This window comes from Bombus vosnesenskii, unplaced genomic scaffold (assembly GCF_011952255.1).
Source record: "Bombus vosnesenskii isolate JDL3184/JDL3185 unplaced genomic scaffold, Bvos_JDL3184-5_v1.1 scf7180000013305, whole genome shotgun sequence".
Classification (NCBI taxonomy): Eukaryota; Metazoa; Arthropoda; class Insecta; order Hymenoptera; family Apidae; genus Bombus; species Bombus vosnesenskii.
In genome coordinates this window covers 3,253,658-3,280,379 of record NW_022882954.1, presented here as the reverse complement: position 1 = coordinate 3,280,379, position 26,722 = coordinate 3,253,658, and the positions used below count along the sequence as shown (strand labels likewise).

The 26,722-nt window shown below is 42.2% G+C and overlaps 1 protein-coding gene across 1 annotated transcript; it reads left to right on the top strand.

Moving 5' to 3' along the window:
* Positions 1–8,374: 8,374 nt before the first annotated feature.
* Positions 8,375–11,452, top strand: LOC117234643 (protein sister of odd and bowel-like). The gene has a single exon (XM_033496044.1). It carries the CDS (start codon positions 8,537–8,539, stop codon positions 10,616–10,618), a length of 2,082 nt encoding a protein of 693 aa, XP_033351935.1. The 5' UTR covers positions 8,375–8,536; the 3' UTR covers positions 10,619–11,452.
* Positions 11,453–26,722: the final 15,270 nt, after the last annotated feature.

The following is a 26,722-nucleotide window of genomic DNA, read 5'->3' as shown; positions in this document are numbered from 1 at the left end:
ATTTCACCGTCTGTGAACATGACACGAGTGACTCTTTCTTTTATAAACTGGTTACACACTCCAATTGTGCCTGGATATCGCGCTTTTTCTTTCGAACGTACACACCGAAACAAAATTTTCAAACTAGGTCGACAAATTACATTAAAACAATAACGAACGTAACGTAAGGTAACAAGGTAACCTAATAACGTTCCAGTGTGTACGATATATGCACGTAATAGCATTATTATATTATTAATTTATATCCGGAGAAATTTAATTGGATATCTGGATATTAAACGAATCGCGTTGCATTAAATAATTTGATATCAGTTTTGAACGCAATTACCTTGTTACAGCGTATGCTTGTATAAGGTCATATCGATGACGAAGACGCCGATATACCGATAGCAGAAATTTTTAATACATCTGAGAATTGCTACACGAAAATGAAAAATGTTCGATGGAAGATTAAAATCGGGCCGAAAAATTATACCGCGATGTTAAAATTGCGAAAACAAGTTTACGGTTTGCCATATATTTTCCACGCTTTTATTTTCATTTAATACGGCGTCGCGAAATTTGATCTGTCTCGCGTGTTATAGATATCGTCTCTGACAACCGTGATGAATTACCGACACCTCACGGAATATGTTAATATAAGTAAATTACCTTGCATCGTATAATAAATTATGTTATGCGTTTCGTACGATTCCTTGTTTATTTCGGCGAGATGGCCAGCCCACTCTCTCATTATCCCATCTCACGTTTTTACAAATATTCGCCTCTCGGTCAGCGTTTCTCAAAATCACTTCCACGAATACACAGCCCTTAAACAGGCGGAGAAAAATTCGACCGGACACATTAACGTACGCGGAAATCATCGTCTTAAAACTCACTCGTACAACTTGGTCTTACGATGGCGTCGTAAACCGTGTGGCCAAGTAACACCTAACGCGGACGTGGCGCACCAAAAATCCCATAAACAAGCGCTTAATCCTCTGGCAGAAGTCGCAGTAATTTGGAAAACGAGTCCTACAACCGTCATTTGTCGTAAACGTATCCGGATCGATCGCGAAATTGAGATCACGTCGCTCTGGAACGCCGAAACCTGCTAATTTCAACGGTGTGATCCGGTTGTGATGGTCGTGGCTGGCGTGGTTTCCGTGATGTTTTCGACGGAAATGAAATCGACGGTGGCCGGATACTTGGCCCGTTGAATTATCTCTTCACGTAGCAGCCAGCCCCTGTCGAAAACGTACTCGGATAATTGGCGAGCTCGCGAGCTCGATATCCGGCTGGATACACGAAATCCTCGGCCAGTCTGACCCCATTACTCGCCCGTCATCCTCGTCCGCTCCTCCTTTTTTCGACACTTTACGCGTGCCTCGACAGGTCGACTCAATTTTCGACCGGCCGTTTCTTTCGGGCCCGTTTCACCTCGATCTCGTTTCGACGGATGACGTGCCGCGAGATCGTGCGAAGATATTTTTGCCCGTACGTTTCCAACCGATTATCTTTCCATGCGTTTCTTCTCGCAGACGATGCTGATGATACACGTTCGAACACGTTGCGAGATTGTTTGACGTAGTACGAAGCGCCTATACCACTGTTGGCATTACGTTTCGTTCGCATGTTACGATTATACAGGGTGGTTGGTAATTGGTGGTACGGGGGTGATTCTACGCGAAAAAAGAAATCGAAAATATAGAATAAAAATTTGTCGTTCGAGGCTTTGCTTTCGAGAAAATCGACTTTGAATTTTCGCTCGGTACGCGTGCACTTTATAAAGGATCTCGTCTCGTTATAAAGGATCTCACTGTAGATTTAAAAAGAAATTGAAAAAAAAAATGTTTATTCTATATTTTCAACTTCTTTTTTCGCGTAGAATCACCCCCTTTCCGCTTGTGCCACCAGTTACCAACCACCCTGTATATTTTCATGCAAAAATTAATTAGTAAATGGGATGAACAAGAGTAACGTGCGAGAAAACGTATCGCGAAGATTCACGGAAGTTTGACAATTTTGAAATGAAGTTACTCGCGAACGAGTCTGCGACACGGTGCTAAACGAATTAACAAGAGTACGCGAACGATTCGATTAGGATTCGACGATTTTGATACGAGTAGCGAGAAAGCAGATGTATAACGACGCGCGTGAGGAAAGTTCGTGAACATCCAGATGATCTCATAGGAGCGTAAAAATTTCTCAACTCGAGAGGTCGCCGGCCAACCGACGATACCGTTAACCAGCTTGAATAGGAAAAGCAGATCCGCTAAAGTTGTTCGAGAGTGAAGCGATTTAAGGTTAAGCTGACTCATGATCGGATTGCAATTACGATCCGCGAAAACCGTTCCATCGATCGATTAGAAAATTCCACGATATTTTTACGTCTGTACATATATAACTTCGCTGAAATTGAACTGAACAGAACCTCGACAAGTTTCTCGATAAGTTCGAACAAACGCGTTCGCGTACGCGATAGTTTCGATTCGAGTATCTGGCGATTCTACGTATTCGCACGATGTAAAAAGGAAAGGACTAATTTCTGTAGTTGGTATCACGAAAATCGCACAAGGGTGGTTAAATCGCAGGAGCTCGAGGCGAACAAAAATGTAATACCGGCGATCTTTCACGAACGAGCGTTGCTTATTGCGGCAACAGGCAAACGGAAGATTGGCCTGCCGGTAACTCGGTAACTCAGCTAAATGTCAAGGATAGTTTGAATTATTCTTTTGCTTTTTGCGTCGCAGCGCTGCGAACGTGCAAACTTTTCTACGCTATGAACCCTACTACGATCGACGAATGATATTCATTGATATTTTCCACGTGAAACAATCGCGCGATTGCCTCGTTGCAAGTTGAATAGCCAACGTTTTATAAGCTGTTCTTGTCATACTACGAGCGTGTAAACGTCGATCACTGAGCCTACTTTGATAAATTGAGTTTAGACATTTTCTAATTGCAGCATCCAGCAACCTTTCTGTTCGCTGTATTTCTGTAATTTACCGCGTCCTTTGTATACGCAGTTCTGCGCTTTCCAGAAGTATGCACGCGCCTACCTACGAGTACTCGTCGAAGACGCGAAATTTATTCAAACGTCCGTACGAAAAGATATAAAGTACGAAGGAATGCGGATAAACGCAAAGTCACGGGACGCTCGCAACCAACACAACGTGGAAGACTGGTTTTTCCAGGCGTCGTTTTGCGCAATGCGATCTAGTTCCGTGGGCGACGATAGGAAAGCGGAGGTGGAACGACCCTAAAGTTTCAGCAACGATCATTCGGTACGATCGGCCCGAGGCGAGTCGGGCATCATCGAATCGTGAATCTCTCGGCGTGGTCTCGCAACGATTTCACGATGCAAAAAATCTCGGACGGAGAAACGGACGACGAAATCGAATAACGAGAAGCCATAAGCATCGCCGGTTCCGCGAATTCGCGGCCTTTTTGTACACGCAGCGACACCTGTTTTCGCTTTTCTTGCCGATCGATCGAAAACGCCACTTCCTGTTTCTCGGTTTGCCGTACTTTGCTTTTTCTCCTTTCGAGTTTTGCCAGCAAATTATTGAAATGGAATAAGTAATTAGACGATAGTTAACAAAGTAGAAGTAGCTGGCGATTTGATCGGTTTACCGAACCTTCCTTTTTCCTCTACAAATATTTTTATCTCTATAAATATATATACAGGGTGGTTGGTAACTGGTCGTACAAGCGAAAAAAGAAGTCGAAAATATAGAATAAAAATTTTTTTTTTAATTTTTCCATCGAGACAACGATCTACAGTGAGATTCGTTATAACGTAGCGCACGCGTACCGAGCGAAAATTCAAAGTCGATTTTCTCGGAAACGAAGCCTCGAACGAAAAATTGTTATTCTATATTTTCGATTTCTTTTTTCGCGTAGAATCACCCCCTTTCCGCCTGTACCACCAGTTACCAACCACCCTGTATATATATATCACTTTTATTTAAAGATTCCCTTTATTTTTGTATCTTATTCGATGGTCGGACTTTTGTCTCTCGTATCGCAACACGATGATAAATCTGTCTAATACGCGAGTTACTAATATGCGCAAATAGACAGGTAAATTAGCCGCTGCAACTTAAAACTTTCTTTTGTCCGCTACCGTACACCTAATCGCTCCGATCTGTTCACATTTACGACCATTACAGATAGTTCCTGTCGTAATCTCGATTCATTCCACGAAACTATACCGTATCTGACGAGGAATGTATCGCACCATAAATATCTTTACTAAATGCCATCGTCTGATGTATACGAATAATCTAACGGCGTGCGATTCTTTTTTCTCCAATTCCACGCACGAATACAATAAAATCAGCGTAAAATCAGGGTTAACGTCGTTGTATCTTCTTTTCTTCTTCTTTTTTTTCTTCTTCTTCTTCTTTCTCGTTCTTCCTTTTTCGTTTTTGGTTATTACTGCGTTTTCAATCACCGTGGTTGCTTCATCCGTGTAGCGGTGGAATTTTAATTACGTTGTAGTAAAGCAAGATTGATGCCACCGCGTACTAGATGAAATACAAAACACGTTGAGTAATAAATGCACGGTGATAATAAGCGCGTGAAAGACAGTGAGAGTTTGATCGTGCAATATGACGATCATTACGCTGACATTCCTCTGGCTCGAATTAATGAAGCGGAGACACTTGACGATTATATACTGTTGCCTGTGATAGATCACCGGCAATACGACCATAGTACGCATTGTGCTGAACTTGTGATACATTCGATGTGTAATTGTAAATACGATTTCGATTACGATAGCCTACGAGGCTATTTGCAACGAAAGGAAACACGAATCTGTGTCAGAACACCAATTGTCGAATTACGTTTCTTACCGCTCCGATGTTTCACGCGACAAGTACACTTTCATCGACCTTTTCGTTCTATTTTCATTTTACGATTAAATAGAAGAATTTTGATACGACGTAAAATACGAAGAAAATATTCCATTGGAAAAAGATGAAAATGTCAGGTCCAGTGACACGAGTTTCTTAAAAATAGCTGATAAATCAACCAGGTTTTATTGGAAACCAGAGATGTAATTATTAAGATTTATGTATTAGATTGTCAGAAAAGTTTCTTGAGTTTTATGAGGAAATAATAGACAGCGTTTTTTCTGTTATATTATTTTGTCGAATTACGTGCGATCTGTTTTGTTCTATTGAGATAAACACCGCGATATTTCACAAACTTGGTTTCCCGTTTGTACGAACGTGCACTGTTGTAAAAAACACGTTTGCGAAAGAAAGACACTTCTCGGGCAACCTAATAAGAAGCTCGATATTTTGTAAACATCGCGACGACGAATATTTGGAATACCTCGAAGGGGATGAAAACACATTTCCAAGAATAATCATTTTCCATAGACAAAAATAAAGCTGAGTGATGGACAAGGATGCGTTTATTCACTGGTATTTCACTAGACGCGCTTTTTATCCTCGATGCAATCTCGCAAAATCGCTAATAATAAAGTCCCGTATATAGGAAGTCGAGAAATGCCTTGAAGAACCTTGTAACATACGTCTGATTAGAATTTTCTATCGATTACCAGACTCGTACGTACATCAGCCAACGAATAATCGTAAAATACTTCGTTGGAAATATGACATAATAACTATGTAACGCACATGACCATGTTTGTTACAGTTGCTTAAATCACCCGATATATATCGTGAATTTTTCTAAGCGTTCAAACGCTTTTATCAGCCAACGTAATATCAAATTTATTGGCTTGGCAACTAAGTGATTGCGGATTTCGTCATTACCATCTAATGACAAAATCCGCAATCACTTAGTTGCCAACTCGATAGTATTTCAACTCCTCGATTCGTCCCTTTCTACGTACATCGAAAATGGAACAAGTCCGTGTTTTCCTTGCCGAAAACTTTGCCTGCTGTTATTTATCTCTCGCCTAAGTTATCGTTACGCAAAGCAGAAGGTTGTAGAGCATTAATCAAAATGATACATCGTGTTTCGTGCACGATATACTCGCGTGGAGCGAAAATGACATCACATCCCGAAAAAGAGCGTTGGCAATTTCGACAAGGCAGATCGTTCGTTAGATACTCGCGAGGATTAATGATAGCAGCGATTCGGCAAGTTCATTTTCTGTAGGACCGTGCGTTGTACCGAAAATAACGGAGACCCTTGGACCGACGGAGAAAGTGTAATGCTCTTAGCGATATCCGGCTATCGATCTACTTTGGAATCGATCGATCGTTACCAACCCCCGATGTTCTGCTACGGCGTAAGCATGTACTCACGTACGTGATCATAGATAAAGATCCACTTTCGCCATCTGCGGTAACGGGATAAAATTCGTCGTGGCGATAGCAGCAGCGACGACAGGATAAAAGCGAATCGATGAAACGAACAATTCCATTCGATCTGTTCCATTATCTCTTCTCCTTTCTTCCATTCTTTTTCTTCCTTCTTTTTTTTTACTATACGTCTTTTATATATAAATTATCATCTTCAAGCACGTTTCGGAGCAGATCAAATTTCTAGCAAATGTCTAATTACGTTTTGCATAAGCAGACGTACAGATAAGCGATTCTGATCGTAGAAATTTGTATCTCCATCTCACGTGTAAATTATATTTTCGTTTCGTTGGAAACGAAACTCGAAGAATGCTTCGTTATTTTCAAGAAATATTCGAATTTTTATCGTAAACGGCAGCCAGTGATAGAAATCCTAGACGTTTAAGAATTGGTAAAACCTTCGAATGGTAAAGCGCGAATACTGAAAATATTCGTAACGATATACCGGTTGATCTCCGATTTGCCTAAAAATAACGGGCTCTAGAGCCGATCGATAAAGATCGCTAAGATCCACTAGGATCTACAAAGCTGCCGCGCGATCGCTTCTCCGTGAACGCGGATGATGTATCGCGATTGCAGGCCTCGGTTTCGCAACGCGGATCGACCGTTCCGTCCTCGGACATCCGGGTGGCGAGCGGCCCTCGATCAATTGTTATACGCCGTGGCTGGCATTTAGCCGCGCGACTCGCGTCTGCACTGTTGCCGCATTAATTTGGTACGGTGCGTTGCTGTAGGATAGCTCGCGGAAAAGAAGTTGCGCAAGCCTATGCCGCTCATGCCTCGTACCACCGGCGCAGCGCCTATACAGGCTGATCCTAGCGATCGGGTCATGAATATCTAGTTCTATGAATACTCGTTCCGACTGCGGCTACGAACAATGAAAGAAATATCGCGTGCAATCGATGGTTTCTGACATAAGATACACATCACCGATATCATTTCCGTGGAAAATATCGAATTTGGAATTTCCAATAGATAAAACGAGTCTCCGTTGAAGCTGCTGCGCCAACTATTGGGTTGGCAACTAAGTGATTGCGGATTTTGTCGATACCACCTAATGACAAAATCCGCAATCGCTTAGTTGCCAAACCGATACTCGTTTGACGTATAAAAATCCGCGATACGATAATAACGATCGACCTTACGCTCCTTTAAGAAGAGGCGAATAAACTATCACGCGATTAGAGGAAAATGAAACGGTGATAGACCCGGTTATTAGAATCTCGCTATACACACGATATTCATGCGCAACGTCCCCGGTCTTTACGTTCTCCCTTCTCTGTTTCACAGTGTATGCCTGTCTATCTTCTAGTTTCTCCATCCTTATTCCGTCTCTGTCTAAGGCACGGTTTCTCCTTCGTTCAGAGATTCAAGGGAGTCGATCTGCGTCGATCGTGCTCTCTGTTTCTATCCCACTGTCTCCAAGAGTGTACGGTTGATCGTTGTGCCGGCTAGCTTCGCTACGGTGAATTTATACACGGCCACGGTGCGTTCCCACGCCTAGAACATGCGAAAGAACACTAGCTCTTCGGCCTAATGCCCGCGTTGGTGCCGATCCTATTTCACTGGCCCGTCGCCTAAGAAAACGCGGAAAATCTGGGACACGGCGTCGCGGTATGCGCCATTGTCCCGCGATTTTATGGGATTCGATCTCTGGGTGCACCAAATCGACAGCCCGATGAATTCTCTTTATGAAAAATTCCACTGCTATTCGTCTAATTTGTATTTATTCGATTAGATCAGTTGATAAATTATATTTTAATATGTTGTTACATAAAAATGACATATCTCTCCCTACGTTTCATAGATACTTTCGTTCAAAAATTTTGGTGCTATCTTTAGATGAAAAATAGATTGATAATATTTGCAATTTCGTCCGATTGGACGTTAAAACTTCGTTCGAATAAATGATATTCGTGTAAACGAAGCTCTATCGTATAAAAAAATAAAGATACCGAAAATACTAGAAATATTGGACAAAGTATTCCAACAGAGGGCAAACGGATTCCACCAACTGACGAAAATTTCAATTCTATTTTCCAGGTGATTCCCCGAACTCAAGGATGCGGTGGGCAAGGAGACACGCCAGCTACCATCACTGAAATTCACCTTCTACCACCTGAAATCTGCGACTGCCAGCCTAATAAGGCCACCTGGAATCCGATCCAAAAACAAAAAGCACCACGAGGACGAAGTACCAAACCTACTCCATGGATCTAACGGAGGCATTCGCCCCAGGAGGGGGTGGGGAAGATCTGCCAAAGACCGATTTCTTCGATTTCGTCGTCTCTCCGCCACCGCATTGTGCCTCCACGGACGGCGTGTCCGACGAAGAAAGCTTCCTGCATCGTACCACCTGCAGAAGCATCGGCTACCTCCAGCAAGGTCACGAGGAACACGAAACTAATCGCGAATTACACAGCTCGCCGTTCATCAAAGAAACCAATAACAACACTCTGACAGCACTACCCCCAGTCTCGACGATTACTGGCTCCCTCAGCCACCATCACCACCATCACCACGTGAGGACGCACCATAGCGCCTGCAACGTTCAACAGAGCAACGAGCAAACACCGATGGATCAGTCGGATTGCGATTATTGGGGCACGGACGAGAGCAAAGAGCAGACCTGTAATATACTCTTGGAAGACCTGAACAAGTACTGCTGGTCGGCCCACGCTAATGCTCAGAGCCACGGGAATGATAACGTGAGCGTTCATCAAGGTTCTAACGAGCATCATCAAGGAGTAGGTCGAGGATGCTCAGCCAACGACAGACAAAATACGGACGGCGCGATTTACACGTTGACCGTGTTGAACAACGAAGCCAACTCTATGGATGCATTAGATTGTTGCAAGAGTCCAGCGCCCACGTCCAGTGATTCTTGGTCTCTGCGACCCAATCTAGACCTGGACGCTATACTGAGCATGGAACCTGCGTCTACCGAGCAGGAACACGATCAGACCAGCAGCGTGACCGAAGTGTCGCGGACAGTCAACGACAGGTTTCATCCAGATCGTTTCTCTGTTGCATCCTCCCAATATGCTACAGACGACAGCGGATTTGTCGAAAGTAAGGAATTATGCGGCCGAGGATCATCCAGTGGTGGCAATTGCACAGGAGGCGATAATAATAACGATTGGAAGCTTTCTGATCAGAATCTGCAGGAAGCTGCGGCCGCAGCTGCAGCTGCTGTCGCGGTTGGAGCAGGTGACTCGGCGGAGAGTCTTCTAAGAAGCGCTCTTCAAGGAAAATTGTACACAGGTCCGACTCAAGTAGTTTCGTCTTCCTCGCCGTCTACTCAAGGATCCACTATATCCATGCCTGTGACGAGCAACGCTGGGTTGCAGATAGTGTCCGACCAACAACCGCAGCAACAGCAACAACAGACTCAACAACAGCAGCCGCAGCAACAACAGCAGGATGAATCTATGCACACTTGTACCGATGAAGATCTGTTGCTGTCCCAGTTAGACCAAACGACCTATCGTCCCGGTGATTACGAGAAGCTGAAGAGCATAGCCAACGAAGTGGTAGAGTCGTACTGCAGTTTGGAGCCCGTTTGCAACGTGTCTGCGACGACAACGGTTATGTACACGCTAGATCCAACCAGTGGGAGTCTGGGAACGATAACTCTTCCCGCGGATCTGGGCCAAGTTAGCACGGTTACAGTAGTAACAGCAGCTCAGCAGGATGTTCTACAGCAACAAGCTACTCCTCGAACCGAGGTGGAGCAACAACAGTCCACCAACCAGCTTCAGATAACTCCGTCCAGAGTGGTCACGACTAAAGCTCCCAAGAAGTACTGTCGACGTACCAACAGAAACAGCAGCAACTCGAACGCAGCCAGCAACGGCAGCAGTGGTTCAGAGACCGGTGGAAACACCAGTGGCACGCAGCAAGGCGCTTCCGGCGGTTCTCCAGGCAGCGTCCAACGCAAGGAACGTTCGCTGCACTATTGCAGTATCTGTAGCAAAGGCTTCAAGGACAAATACAGCGTCAACGTTCACATCAGAACTCATACCGGCGAGAAGCCTTTCGCCTGTTCCTTATGTGGCAAGAGTTTCCGACAGAAGGCGCACTTGGCAAAGCACTATCAGACCCACGTGACGCAGAAGCCCAGTGTCCAGCAGCAAGCGACCGGCAGTAGCACCAGCAACAGCGGAAACAGTGGGAATCCCAGTCCATCCGGCGAAACGAGTAGCTCGACGACGAGCAGCGTGACAAATAGGAGTCAACCGCACCAAGTGTCTGTCGATCCAGCGGGGACCGCCTGTAATCCACCCAGTTAGTTGCATTGGGAGGACCAGACGGCCCACACCCGGTTCCCAGTGTCCAGTTGGACGCGTTCGATCGTTGCTACTCCATTCTCTATTCCCGGTGGCACGGTGCGGATTTTGCACGACGGTGATGGTCAACGAAGGATACACCGTGCGAGTCTTCCTCTATTACTATTCACTTCTACGTATCTCTCTTTCTGTCTCTTTAATTCTTGCTCTTCCTTACCCTCGTTTCTCTGTCTCTCTGTTTCTTCGTACTCTCCGATTACGATCTTCGTTCACTTGGAGAGGCCGCGCGGGAATGATTTACGACCGGACAGGTCGCGGAACCCCCGGCACAGAGCGAACCATGACCAAGGATCGCGAGATCGGCCAACGTCCATGGACTAATTTTTAGACAGGCGTCTCGCGATCTCGTCTTAGAGAGAATTTCCTGCTGATTGGGAGAACGATCCGGGATATTTATTCGAGTTGCACGCGGCGGTGCTCACGAGTTACGCCAGAAAGAGCGAACTGGTAGCCGCTGGTAGCTGATCCTCGTAAAACGCATGGGCTTCAGCGAGCCACGCCGCGGAACGCTCCCTCGAACGCTTTCCTTTCTAGGCGTTTCCGATATCGCGTGTGGTCGTTGGAAGAGATATAGCGATATCGTAAATTTGCAAAGAAATAGAAGTTTATGGACTTCGAGAATCGAGTAATTTGAAACGTTTTTGAGAGACTGTTCGAGGACACTTTGAGACAGGATCTAGAGCTTCATTCAGAGTCGACTGATGTCAAGTCGTTGTCAGTAGCAGTTTTCCCTTTGCTGCGTATTTTCGAAGATTTGTTTTCTGAAAGAGACGATTACATCTATAGTGATGTATACAACTTGAAATGAAAACTCACAGCCGAAACTAAGCTCAACTTGTGTTATACGGATTTTTCTAATTAACACGCGTAAACATTTGTTTATTTTCACGTTACGTTTCTTAAGCATTAACTTATTCCGAATTTATATTCTGCGAGCTAGGATTTCATCACATCGTTGGATCTAGTAACGATGATCGAAGAAGACTAAGATAATTTAAAACAAAGAAGGTTCTTGTAATCGATGAATTTATATTCTGCAAGCTCAGGTTTTATAACACGTCGTTAAATTTAACAACGATGATAGAAATTGCCTTTGAGAAACACGTGTCGGTACCACCGTCTAACCGAATCTAACGTTTCATTTTACGACCTCGCTATATCTCTTGCAGGCACTGTACCCTTGTCTCACGCGTAACAACGTTTTCTTAATCGAATGCCGTCCTTAGAATCGCGATCGAATCGCGTGTCGTGAATTTATCCGCTGCAGAATGAAGCTTCCGACGACTTCCATAGCCGTTCCTATCGCCGATATAAATTTCTGCATGTATCGTTCGATTTTTCTAACGAATACGATCTGTGAATAGCGCACGCGTCTGGAAACTCGCATTGGCGATGCTCGTTACGAAGCGTGTTATTCCGGTCGATAAGTTCACGATGATTAGGTTAAGCAGGCGAGCATAGATCGCCCTTTATTTTTTTATTCTCATAATTAATTATTCCTCGTTCGATATCGATTGATCCAGGTCGTTTAACGTGTCTCGAAAGAAACAATGGAATAAAATGACGGGAAATGTAAAAGTATAAAAGCGAAGAGAAAAAGAGAGACGAATAAAGGTGTGAAAACGCGAGAAAGAGAGAACGTCGAAGGATTTAAGTAACGTGGTGGGGAGTGGGGAAGTCTACTAAACGATCTTGAGCGATCAATTGATTTCAAACGAGCTATAGTCGAATCGTCGATCGACGGTGGTTCAACGCGAAACGATTCGGTGAAATTGTTGTTCCTAAAACGACTTGTTTGCTGTTTCAAACGAGAGAGAGAGAGAGAGAGAAGAAAAAAAGAAAACGACCACGTCGACGATGATCGTACACGATGATCGATATTTAAATTACCGCTACGAGATATTAACGTTGAAGATATTTTACAGAGAAGATTCTTTTTCTTCTTCTTTTTATTCTCCTCCTTCTTCTACTTTCTTTCTCACCTCTTTTCTTCCCTCATCTTTTGTTTTTCTTTTTTTTTACATATATATATGTATACACACAGAGACATATAGTAGACTATAGCGGATGTAACGTAGAAATCGGTAAGTATCAGAGTATCGAGAGAGAGATATATAAGAGTTTAGAAGTAATTAGTAGCACGAGCTGTGATTTAGATACATACTCAACGCGCGAGGCCACGCTCGTCCCTGGTTTAACCTGGCGATCGCGTGTCCCGCCGTCTGTTATTCGTAAGAGAGTGAAAGCGAAACGTTCGACGCACGATTTTGCGAAGAATTTAACCTTCGAAACACTCTTAAAAAGCCTGATCGGTTCACACGAGCCTCGTTCGGATCCCACGGAAATCCCCCTTTCAGCTCTGTAAAGCTTCAAAGCGTTTCTATCGCGAATTCTCAACTATAGAAAATGCGCCGCGCTCCTTTCATTCGTTCGATAGACGTTCGAACCTGAAGCTGCCTGTGACATTCCGCGTCATCAGAAAAACATCCTTCCCCTTTTGTAGTAAATTTCATTTTCCATTTCTTTTCTTTCGCGGTTATTTCTTTGACCTCGCGGCTGATCGACGAACACCTTTTTCTCACTGAGAAGTTTATTAATTCGCGGATCGAAACTGTCCAATTTGTTAATACGTTTCTCGTTTAAACGTAAGAACCGGACTCCGTACAAAATCAATTGGCCGAAGACTGTTTATTCGTATCGAGTTGTAAATAACGTTGAGAATGATCCTTTCCCAAGTTTTATCTCTTCGTGGTCGACGCGTTCGCGCACCCTTGAATTTCTCATAAATACAGAAAAATTCTTAATATAGCGTGCGATCGACGATCAAAACCGTCGTCAAGATATGGCAGGCGAAAGAGCAAATGATCGAAGAGAGGAAACGAAACCAAAATAATTGACAAAGTAAAACGAATTACGAATTCGTTCCAACTTACAGTTAATAGTCTCGAGTAAGCAATTGATTTTGGACGAACAGTACTTTCTTCAGTAATTCTTCCGTCGGTTCTTATCTCGATCCTCGTTACCACTGGCTCAGAGAAGATAACTCCGAAAGAAAAGACAGGAAGAACAGGCTCAGCTATCAAGCAGACTTTTCAGCTGGAAACTGCCTTTGACCTTTCAACGATCGTTTCCCACGACTACATTTCCCTGCCGAATCGTTAAGCGGCCAAGCAATTAACGACCGTTTAATCGGCGCGGTTCCCTTGGTGTTCAAAGTCGCGTTGCTCATTGTCCTTTCGTGTTCACAGCCGTAAATCCTGTTCACTACCACGATGAGATACAAGCTCTTGTCTAATTTATATTTCAAAGCCTCTTTATTTTGTAATAATTCGTAGAGTAATTTTTATTTGGCTATTTATTGTAATGGTAATCAATCATTGGTTGTTATCTAGTTTTGGAGATTGAATAAAGTTTTAATACGAAACTATTACAATTTTCCAATTTCTTTCACTCTATCGATTTTCTCGTTGACTATTTCTATATTCGTACAGCACATTTTATCACCTGACGATGCATACAGCAACATAGGACGCGACGATTTTGTCGATGCTGCGTTGTAGTTTTTCGAATCTAAAGAAAACCGATCGTTGGAATATTTCTACCGATTTCTAGATGCAAAATATCTGCAAGAGCAGCGAAACGATCCAACGCTTAAGCCGCTACGTTTGTTATCACGTCGCCAATCTATCGCTACGATTTGCACAGTCACAAAGCGGTTCAAGCCACCGAACAATTGAGAACTCCTCTGCCGATTGATCTTAATCGATCGATAACTCATCGAAACGAATCGACATTTTGTTCGCAATTAAGTCGATACTTTCTTTTGCTCGATCCAAAGTACACGGTATTTTCTCGCTCTTCTATCATTACATCGAAGGCTAACAGTGTCTCGTGATGTGCGACAAACTTGATCGTTTTGCGCAAAGCTGTCGAAGCATAGGCGACTCGATAATCCCATCTGGCTGTATGGTGCGCACGATACAGTTGGATGAATTCGTCAGTAAGTAAGAATTCCTCGTAACTGTTTCGACCAATAACAACGACTGACAGAAGCCTGAAGAACAAGCTCTTAGAATCTCCGCCCTTGTCATAATTACAAGAACTTGTAGTTGCTGAGTGAAAAATTTCCATGCGAAAGCTGCCAACCAACAGAATGTGATATCCGTACGATTGGCTTCGAGTACGAATAATGTCTTTGAACTAAAGTAAGCAAGCAATAAAGCAGGATGACGTAAACTAGGCAAGAACTTACCGCTCATCCTGGTGCATATCGCCCTCCTTTTTCTCCATCCTGCTTTTCCTATGAATATCCTCGGCGTGCATCTTTTTCTCTGCTTCTTACGCCATTGTGACGAGACGACGCGACGCCAGAAACGAGGCTGTCTTCGTTCGTATCGCGTTTTATCTTCGCTCGTAAACTTCGATTTCCAATTAACGATGTGCCGTTCACGATCCAAGGACGAGAACGGTGTGAATTTCTTCTTCGGCCGAGTTGGCGAACCGAGTTCACGGGATAGGAACATAGATTCCACTGTACGGACTATCGAATCCATTTGGAATTTTCACTGTAGAGAGAGAAAGAGAGATTTAATTGAGCTTTTCGATGTAAAGAAGTGGACGCGGTTGGTGGTGAATGGCAATGATCGTTCGAGGGGAAAATGAAGTGGGAAACTTGTTGGACATGCTTTGGTGGAGCGATTTCAACCCTTTCGTTATGGGAACGTTAAAAGGACAGCAACTGTTGCGGAATAGAATTATACAAGACGCTGTGGTTGTTCGTTGGAATAATGGGAATGTATATCTCTTCTAAATTGCTTTTACGAAATTTATCCCGATAGCTTAAAGGCGCATTGCCAAATTACTTGGAAATTAGCGAGCGTAAAATCTCTCTGGTCTTTTAATATTAGAATATATCCTTTTAAATGGCAAAAAATAGACCGGTTCAGCGATTAGTACGAATCAGCTGTAGGCAAGTTTATAAATTACGAACTCTGTCTGCCAACGTTCGCCAACTGAAACGTGTTAGAAACGTTTGATGTCTGAGCGAAATTGCGTCACATTTTCGTGACCGTTTGGTAACGTTTTCTTTCGCGAACGTCGATGAAATTTTTACGGGCCGATTGGTCGAAACATCGACTCCCTAGAAACCGTATAGAAATCGTATCTGATCGAACAACGATATCATCGTTGCACACGAAACACAGCAATCGCAATCCTTTAGGGCATGAATTTCGGTATTAACGGAGAAAAGAAACTCGTTAACCTGAACGTGAAGTTGATATTATCATTGTGTATCAGGAAGGTAGGAAAAATATATGACAGGTTATAGAGGTAAAACGGTTTGTACAGGACATTTGTTGCACGAAGATAAAAGGTTTATTACCTTTTAATGAAATCACCAGGCTATAAATCTAAATTACCCATTAAAAAACATGGCAATAATATATTTTACTATTTGCTACGTGCACTACCACATACACTCGCTATTTAGATATCATTAGTCGTCTTAACGTTACAATCGCTTTTAATCTGATTTAATGGACATACTAATCGCAGTGGAAAATTTTCCATTGTCCGGCAAATTTTATCATCCTATCAGCTGTATAATAGTTTGCAGTCTTTTTACAGTACACTGACGCAGTAGCAAAAAGTACAATTACACTTTTTTTTTTTTTGTTTTTTTAATGGAACCCTACAATTTTTCTTTCGTAAATTCAATTTATTAAATCGATTCCCCGTATCATCCTGCGTACAAAAGATAATAATAGGCTTCTGATGTAGAAATGAACTTTCAAAGAAGCAAAGGTCAGCTGACTAACGGATACCGTACAACATATTTAGAGAAACGACTATTGCGTTGGCGTTTACGATAAATAACGATGTCGTGAGAAGCAGATATCCAACAACGTTGCTGCAGAATTTTATAAAAGCACGATTTTTTTATCTAATCATTCGTTTGGACAGGTGGTTATACGAAGCTTCGTATGATTTCAGCGACGATCTATCTTTATAATTTGCTAAATTACCGAGCAACCTAATTTTCTAAATATCCAGTGCATTGACGATTAAAGGATTCTCCTGTTCGCAATAATCGATATTTTGCGAGAGACGTATACATTCTAAGGTAACTTTGGTTTCAAGATTACCGTAAAGTACACACGAACCGCTTACGAAATTTAATTACTTGCGAGTAATTATAAACGCTTAGAAAATTAGTACTTCTCCTTGCCATTCTCGTTTTACAATTATTCAATTTTCGTTTCCTTTTTCGCAACCAGCTTAATAACCACTTTCATAATGTTTCACGAGACCGACCATAAAAGATTTACATTTATTCTATATAATTTGAATGAATATTTCACGAAACTTTCTATTAATTACAGCAACAATAGCCTACTCATAAATCGATATTAGAATTACAAATCTACGAGTTCTCATTGCCTAAGGTAAATAGAATAATAAATTCAAAAAAGCTGAAAATTTATTCACGATCATTCGTATGACGGTAATTCTTTTTTCAAGTTCTTTCTTCGAGATATTCTATGCTATAAGATCTGAAACTATACTAGATCGACGAAAAATCTTCACCTTCCGAACAAATAAAATATCGATATAGAAAAAGCTAGACTTCCATCTAAGATTACTGGCACGACTAAAATATTAACGCGACAATTAATAAAATATTTCTAACAAATTTCTATTATTTTTCAAAATATTTTATCCTACGCAAGCTGAACAAGCGTTCGCGGAGACCTGCGAGGTTGCGAAACCTAGTTAATTTTCACGAAATTTACCTATCATTCGAACAATTTCCCGTTACACGCCGCGTTTCACGGTGGCTATGACTTTTACGAACTCTTACGGACATAAAGAAAAACCGTGATTTTTAGAAAATTTACCACGCCGTTTACGATCGTCGCTGTTTCGCAAACGACACTGTGCAAGAATTTCAACCAAGTTTTATGAATTCGAGCGCAACTTTCGAGGAATTCCCCGTCGTGCTTTTACGATTCCACAATCGATTCGATCGGACATTTTTACGAACTAACGTGAAATGTACATGATTTTCAAAAAATTTATTCCTCGTCTTACTCTCTATATCGCGATCATTCGCCAAGCTTTTATGGTTTCATACAGCAGACAATTTACGGCTCTGTTGAAATATACGTCGTAATCTTGCTATTATTTTTGCGTAATTTCATACCAACGATCAATTGTTTAAATTATTAACCAATCAAGAAAAAAAATAAAGATCTTCAAACATATTTTTTCGCATTCACGTGGCATTTTTCCTGTGGTTTCCAGTTAGGCGGTTAGAACGGTCGGTTTCTGCAAAAACAACGTCCACTCTCTTTGCATCTTCGTTCGCGGTTGGAAAATTAGACCAACAAACACAGTGTATTTTCAATTTTTCCTCGCACTTTCCTCCGACTCTTAGCCTAAAGCCTTGCAAAGTCGATCGACGAACGGAGTTTCGAAATGCTCAGGATCACGTTCGTACGTGTTTCGCGAATCGTTCAGACTTCCGGCTATCACGCCGTACATATATGGAAGGCAATCTTCTCGAAGAATCGTTCGGAAAAGTTGCTTCTGTTGCAAAGGACGTCGCTCTATTTGTGGTCATTCCTCTTGCGGTCGCGGAAAACTGGTAGCGGTTGTGGTTAAGCGGACGATTTGACGGATACTGCGAGACAATGTTATTCGCAGCGGCTTCGCTTGTGGTCATGAGATTAGTGTGCAACTTACACACAGGTTTTGGAATTGTTTCTCTTTGGATTGACTTTATGCGGGTAGATTTAGTTTCGTCGGGAATCAGCCTAAGTGACTCGTAGATTGCCAGTGTCGGTGGGATTCGTGGGTTTCGAGGTGCGTTTCGTGTGCCAAACGTTCAAGTACATTTTTCTTCTCGATTATTTCGTTCCACGTACAAACATTTCGACTTTGTAGTTACGCATAATTCCACTAAATATGGAATTCTACTAAATTCAGATTGATTTAGTCGATTGTTAGTTGTTGTTGATGAGTGTTAGTTGATGTTAGTTGTTGATAGTCAGATTGTTATTAGCCGAAATAAAAATTTGGAGATTATTCCGCATTTGTGCTGCTTCGAGGCACATGTGTGCATTTTGTAGAGCTTCGGCGTATTTAAAAGTCGTCTTTCTATTATACAAGAAAAGATAGAGATCACAGAGATCAAATTTAGTTCGGTTTGGAGGACACTGTGGCGGAAGATAAATTTTAATAGAAAATCCTGTACGCAATTCACAAAATCCTCTATATAAATACGAACCTTAGGTATCATTTCCTATACATTTATCTCGTAAGGGCGGGGGAAAGTCTTTCGTATCATTTTTTTCCCACGAAGTCTATCGTGTTATTTCCAAACGATATTCTACGTGGAATAGAAATTTCGCAGATTGATAGCGAATGTCCCTTCTTTCTCCAGTTTCCTTCTCCTTTGCTCACGCTATTATTCAGTAGTTATAAATCTTCTTCAAACACTGACATCCTCTGCCAACTTCCTTTGCACGCACCTGCCTCGATCTACCCAAGATTTATCACCGCGCCTATCACTGTTTCAACCACTAACAGCCTTTCACGACGGCAAATTACCCTAATCTGATCCACATTCGCAAGTGGAACATCGGCGACCAGCAACGAAAAGTCTATCGTTCGAATCCTCGAACATAGCAAATTTTATCTCGCGCGTAATGGAACCGGTCCGTTTTATCGGTTATTGATAATTTACCGCCTTGCAGTTATCAAGTCGCAATTTCGCGGCGTTTCATCGCCAGCCAACAGAACCAACTAGTTGGTCTAACCGAGAGACGTATGGAGATTAAAATTTTCAGAACGATTTCCTTTCCGGGCTATGTATCTTCGCGTTTCTGCCGGTCGCTTGCACCGTTTCGCTAGTTTCCGGAAAAAAAGAAGGGAAAATGTTCCACAATCGACCGAGCAGGTATCGTTTTCTCGCAGGTGCGCGCGATGGTATCGTAGATCGGTGCTCGTAACTTTGTCAGAAACTGCCTATCGAGAATAACAGAAGGCAACTCGGTGGCCTTTGAAGCATAGTTGCAGGTGAGATTTCCATTGATCTTGTAGCTGCCTGCTGCTACGTTTCACCGGTATCATTAGTCAGTTTTATGGACTAAATCGTGACAGAGAGGAAACCGGTACGGCCGTGGCACTTTGGTCCGGAGATCGCGACCGATCGCCATAGGAATTCGACCAGCCAGCGATTTACCGTTTCTCATCGCGAAATATTATCAATAGCGTTCTACACGCCGACCGTTCTTTACCGATTCGTTCGGATAATGTCAAGGTAATTGCTGATCGAAGGATAGGCATCGTTCGCTCTCTAGCTTCTTCCTTTCCATCGCCTTTGCCTCGCAACGATTATCCTTATCCTCTTCGAGATAACGCGTGAACGATAATTAACTGTGGCGCGTACGTTTCCGTATAGTTGACATTTTCAATGGTCCAGGTACCAAAATGGTCGGCATTTGAAATTTAATCGATAAATTAGAACGATTATGAAATCCACTCGACATCGACATCTGTCAACGAGATGCTGGAAATGGCGACGAAAGACGAGAAAATTCCAGGAAAGGATGTATCAACGTCATCATCGGAGCATCGTTTATGATATTCGCTGAAATCAGACTGCTCTCAACTCAGATCCACGTTACATCCAGTAGCCGAACGTTAATGTAGCAGAGTTCCTGCTAAGTTTTCTCGTTGATCGAGTGGCTGACATTATCGAGGGGTGATGTGGTAATTCGCCGAGCCTGCTATTAATGACGCGTAGCCAATTTACCATTGCAGGCTGCCATGACGATTGCAAGGTGACCAGTGACGTCGAGGTCCGTTACTTTCGTTCTAACGATATCTCGTTGCACTAACGACAGGAAATTCTTCCCATCTTTTCTTCCAGTCTATGGGAGGGAAGACGCGCTTCGCGTCATCCACGATGAATTAGTCAACTGGCAAGAACGTGTTGCTGGCTGATTGCTGCCTCGGTTAGCGGCGAGATAACTCTCTCGTTGTCAGCGTGTTATCGACTTGTAATTCGACGGTGGGCTGTTAACGCGATCGGTCTTCGCTTCGCTGTGTTTTCCAACTTATCTTTCCCAGAACTCGAATCTTTTCTACCGTCGCTTTTCATCAGAAAAATCGCGAAAAAATAGGAAAACAGACACCTATGCTCCGCCGTATAATCTTTTACTTTTATCCTCGTACGCACTTCGACAACAATTCCAAGAATTAATTAGCAAACAGGTAATCACAAGGTCTAAATAACCACGACACCATGCGTGTGGTCGTACCAAGAGTACAACCATAGTAAAACCCGAAGAAAGCGGATCCATCGCTGTTAAACGCACGTTACCATCGAAACCAAAAATTGGATGTTTCCTACGAAGCTAACAACACCGATGGAAATTAACGAGGCAGCACCAACGACCAGAGGATAACATCTGAATTTCGAAATGGAAATTGCTATCGAGCGATCGACGAATCGATGACAGTTGCGAATCGACGTCGCACGTTCTGCGAATCTCTACGAATTTTCTGAAAAGCGAAGCGTCGTTTCTCGCGAGTCTGATCCGTCCACCAGTTCGACAACGTCGTACAGCGACTTAGCGAACGTTGCTTTAGCAAATTTCAAAAGTAAAAAGAGATACAAGAGCGGTAATTGAAAAGGAAAAGAAAAGAAACATCGAGACAAGGAGAAATCGTACAACGAAAGAAACTATCACGATTTCACGATGAAGTCGATGTCCATGTGCCGAGTGGGAGTTCCAGGAAAGCCCCCGACGTATAAATATTCTAATTAAGCGCATAATTAGCGAACAGCGATGAATTATCGTAAACGGCGGCCAAACGTATTTTCATACGTTATCGCGGCAACAATATCTTGTCCCGATATCTCTTTATCGCTTTAATTAAGCCGAACTACTTGGAACACGCCTGTCGCAAAACGTACAGCCGCTGACTCGATCATAGCAACTCGCTTAATTGACTCATTCTTGACTATCGCCACTAGGAACACAGTTGCGATCGAACGTTATTCGATTTGGCTGGCTAGATATCTGATAAGCACGTCTGTTCGTGCATTTGCAAGTTTGTAAGGTTTAAACGAAGGCCATTCGGAGAGAACATTATCTCGTTGTTTAAAGGTTAAGCAAAATAGCGAAGAGGGAAGTGAAAATGCAACTTGTGTGGTATTAATGGAGAGCGTAAATTTTAATTGGAATTAATGTGGCTGCAAGGTATTTCTATCGTTATTTTTCCTTTTCCTTCTCTATTTTTCTTTTTTTTTTTTTCTTTGGTGCGTGAAACCTGGCTCGATGAGAATTATTGCGCAGGTGTCTTTGGAAAATCTGTTTCGTAACGCTGGCGATTTCAGTATAACGAAAAATGATAGCAGACAGCGTATTTTCGCGTTAAGTTGTTTCCACATCGAGTTTCTTTCTTTATTCTCAAGTATTCGCAATTGTATTTATAAGAGAAGCTATTTCCAATTATATCTAAAATGTTAAATACAAGTATTGTTTGTGAATTGTCCTCTTTTAAATATTCGGTACATTTTGCGTCTTATTCGATAATTTACAATTACCATATGTCGTGCGAGTCGATGAACTTTGTTCGTTACGAACAAGGTTTCAAAATCTCTTGAAGTTAGTTGCGGTATTATCTTTCGTTTGTACGACGTATCCACACCGTACCCTTTGTCGCGAATTCTAAGTGTGACACGAGCAACGACTCTAATTATTCAGGAATGAAAACTGTCCGCAATGGCCCGACTCATGACATTTCAAACAGCATAAAATGAAGTACGAGCGAGCAGTCTTATGTAAAATTCATCGATATCGTTCGATGCGCACCAAATATTTTAACCTCGTTAAAGTTTACTGTTTAGAAAACGAGATGCTCAAATTCTTTCCGTACGCTTTATGAATAATCGCTGGTAGAACAACGTGTAAACTTCGCCGATAGTATCAGAACTAAATCAGAACGAGCATATAAATTGTTACATTAAAAAAAAATGCTTTAGTCTAACAGTTTCGACGCTAATTCGATTAACAGGTTGACTGCAGCTCGAATTTTCTGTATTTTATTTTGCCAGCCGCGACACATCGAAGTATATTGTACCACAACGTTTCAAGTAGTAGCAGCAGCAGCAACAGCAGCAGCAGCAGCGGCTTGAAAGAGGAATAAGGCAGAAACAGAAGAGAAACGCGTGCAATGGACGGCGCTCCAATTAATGGGCCGGTCCAAGGCGGTCTCAGAAAAAAACGTCATCGAGTTCTATTTACGAGGTAGATCGATAGCAGGCTACGGCTAATCGGCGTGTGCTCGTGATTAAGTCTCGTTCCTCTTTCTTTATAGCTGTTCTTTAAAATCGCGTTAGTCGAAGCCCGTGGCACGGACACCATTGACGGCAACCATACGCTTCTTGGGGCCTGATATGATGAGAGCCGCCTTATAAGGGTTACAACCGGTGTTTAAAGTCACCAGCGGCGCGGCTTTCACCAATTTAAAGTCAGATTGCGACCCACCCGGCTTCTAATCGCCTCTCATCTATACACACAGAGAATCGTACGGCCGTAATCGATCCGCCGATTTCGCCTTGTAGCCGAGAAGACGACTGTGATTCGTTGCTTTGCTATTGTGTCGTTCTAATTGGCCTGGTTCTTTAATCAGATCGATCCTTTTAATTAACTCGTTGTTGGGACGCTTACAGAGAACGAGCTGAAAGTAACGAATAAAAGGCGAAAGCCTCGGAATTCCTGCCTTTGGATACGAACGATTTATGTATTTTAGAAGCCATTGACGAATGTCCATAGTTCAAGAGAAGAGAACGAATCTACACGTTAAAAGAAATAAGAAGCTTCGTACGAACATACGTGACAGATGCGATTAACCTTGCGAATTTGAACAAAAATGTCTAATCTGTCGGCTGGGAAAATCTAGAAACATCAAGAGGAAAATAATCGAGACACGCGATATATATTGTGCAATTTCGGTCGTTCGATCACGAAAAATTTGATTATCCGATTTCTCGGTGATTAAGCGGTTCAAGGTCCTATTGTACATTCATTGACAAGAGAAAGAAAAGTATCGAAGAACGTGGTGAAATCTCGGAACGATGCATTCGCCCCGGTTGGTCCCGGAATTTTTCAACGACATCCGCGGCCCATTGTGGTTGACTAATATACCGCTACAGCGCGTTAACCTTCCAAAGGTAGGAGGAAGGTGCGCCACACCCCCGTCTCTCTTTCACCGTGAACCACGAGAGCAACGAGAGATACAGCAACAATGGCCTCCGTAGATGGAAGATTGCACGGAAAGGTGCAACGTTCACGTGCAAAGGTCGCCACGGTTGAATCGGGTAAACGAGGATAATGTCGTGGCCCGACTATCATAGGTGAATTTTATTGCCGTGAAAAAGAAGGCTTGCCGCATCTTAGACGCGTCTGCATGCGAGATCTGCTCGGACCGTGAGCCTATTGTCCGCGAATAGAAAGAAAGTCTTTCGTGCAACGCTGGGATCTAAATCGGTCGAGAACGTTGTGTGCGAATTGCGAGGTCGTTTTTCTTTTCCTTTTTTTTTTTATTTTTTTTTTCGTTCTGTTTCAGATCGTCTGGATTGTTTCGTACATTTTTGCTACACTTTGTTGTAGAGTGAGAGTTGCACAGAATTAATTTCCTTCGATTGGAATGTACACAGGTGCATACGAATGTTCAACGGTTTCTATGTGGATAATAAACGAAAGCCATTCAGACTTTTCGCAACTTGTCGAATTAAATTGTTGCAAGAATGTATGAAAAATTTCAAACGCGACAGTACACCGTACTAAAGCTGCTCTGTAAACGTGATGGAAAAGTAAAGAAATGTGATGTTTGAGACGTGATATTTACACACAAGTCGGTATAACGTTGTACTTAGAGCCGCGTAGCAAAGTTTAATCGATGTAAATTAAATCGTAACCGAATATACGAAATTTCACGTAGCGGAATTACTTACAATTCGCCTATTCAATCTAAAAGTGCAATCTTAGTATCCATATACGAAACGATAGATCGTAATATATACGTGTAGTTATTCGCATTATTTCACTCTCTTTCGTAACGTGCCCAAACTGTGTACAAATGCAATATGGGACGCGTTACCTTACGCGTTTACGGGACAACATCCTTAAGGATTATTAATGCGTACCATCGTTTACGCCAAATAAAAATCCAAGAGGTTCGTGAGAACGTAACATTTTCAGCAACTCTAATAACGTATTTTAACATTGCTATCCTCTTCTACTTCTTCTTCTTCTTTGGCTAATTCTCGACACGTTGAAGAGATTACAATAAGGAGAGAGAGAGAGAGAGAGAGAGAGAGAGGGAAAAGAAAGAAAGAAGAAATATTGTTAATTGTTCCTTGAAATAAACTGTGAAGGATGTTAACGACTTGAATAAGCAATGGAGGCTGAAGCGAATTTCCTCTCGGCACAGAATCGATTCCCGCCAACTGCGATTCATCAACGACAATCGTTACTCGTGATTCGCTTAATCGTAAGCATAATTATATCGTTACCGCGTGATTCAACGACGACAGACGTTGAGAGAGCCGTCGCGCCGATTTGTTCACGTCGAATAATACTCAAGGTACCGTTGTATTATAAAACGATCCCTTCCAATTACGCTGCACTGCGTTCTTAATTTAACGTTACACCCCCATGTGTTTATAGATATATACATATGTTATAGATAAATATATATATATATATGTATCATCTTTTTCTCTCACACCCTATACCTTAGTTAATACGAAGCCTAATCTTAAAGGACAACGGAGAACTTCGATACTGTTGGCCGTTGTCGAGATGGCAAACCCAATTCCAAGGTTACCATGGCAACGAGATATATCTGTTACGAGATACTTTCAATATAAATAATTAATTAAACGAATAAACTAAATAATACTCAAACGGGGCTGCACGATGCCTGATGAAAAGAAAGCGACAGGCCAAGCTCGCGCTTTGTTACTCATAAATGGATTCTTCTTTCTCATTGAATTATATGGTAATTAAACGAAGATCAACGAAAGAAAGGAACTTTAATAAAGAATCTCGACTATATGTATATAGGAAACTGTACGTGTTGGCCTATCCAGTACAAAAGACAGATCGTTATAATATTATAGATCACAGATTATTGTGTTATGTGAATAATTACATTTTATGTTGTTAACGAAGTCGTAATATATATATACACACACACACACACACACACATGTTTCTATACGTATACAGATACATATACAGATATGTATGCATTTAACGTTAACACAGCTCTCTCTCTCTCTCTCTCTCTCTCTCTTCTTTTTTTTTAAATTTCTTTTCTCTATCTTTCCCTGCTCCATCTCGTCTTACTCTTGTCTCTTTCTCTGTTTCTTACCTTTCTACTTGTTTGCTCTCGCCATGCAGCTGGAGAAGACTACTTGTAGAGGATCGTTTTTGTTTTGTACTTAAGCGTGCTCGTACGCACCCGAACTATGTTTTGTACCACGTGAAGAATGGCAATAAAGTAGTTGACCAATTCCTTTTTTTAATGCTGCGTGTATGTATCTTCCCAACTGATCCTTATCGTGAAGTACCATCCATCCAGGCACTCCACGTCGTCCCCATGCATACTCCATGTTACTAGAAAGCATCAGATTTGCAGGTAATATTTTTCACTTGAGTCAGGCATATTGTCGGTCATACAAAAATTAGAGATTAATATACTTGGGTATTAAGGATAAACGCTTAACTATGATAATTTCATTTAATAGTTATTATTAAATAGTATTGTCAGAAATACTATTCAAAGGAAATCGATTGAAATCAAGGACTTCTTTCTTGTTGAAGTCTGTTTCTGCACGAGCTGCAGTACGATACACAAGCTTAAACTCACGAACGTGGATAAACGTGTGCTAGGAAATTCCTAGCCGTATTGCTTTCCATCTTTTTTTACTTCTTCTTTTGATATAAAAGGTTTCGTAAAAGA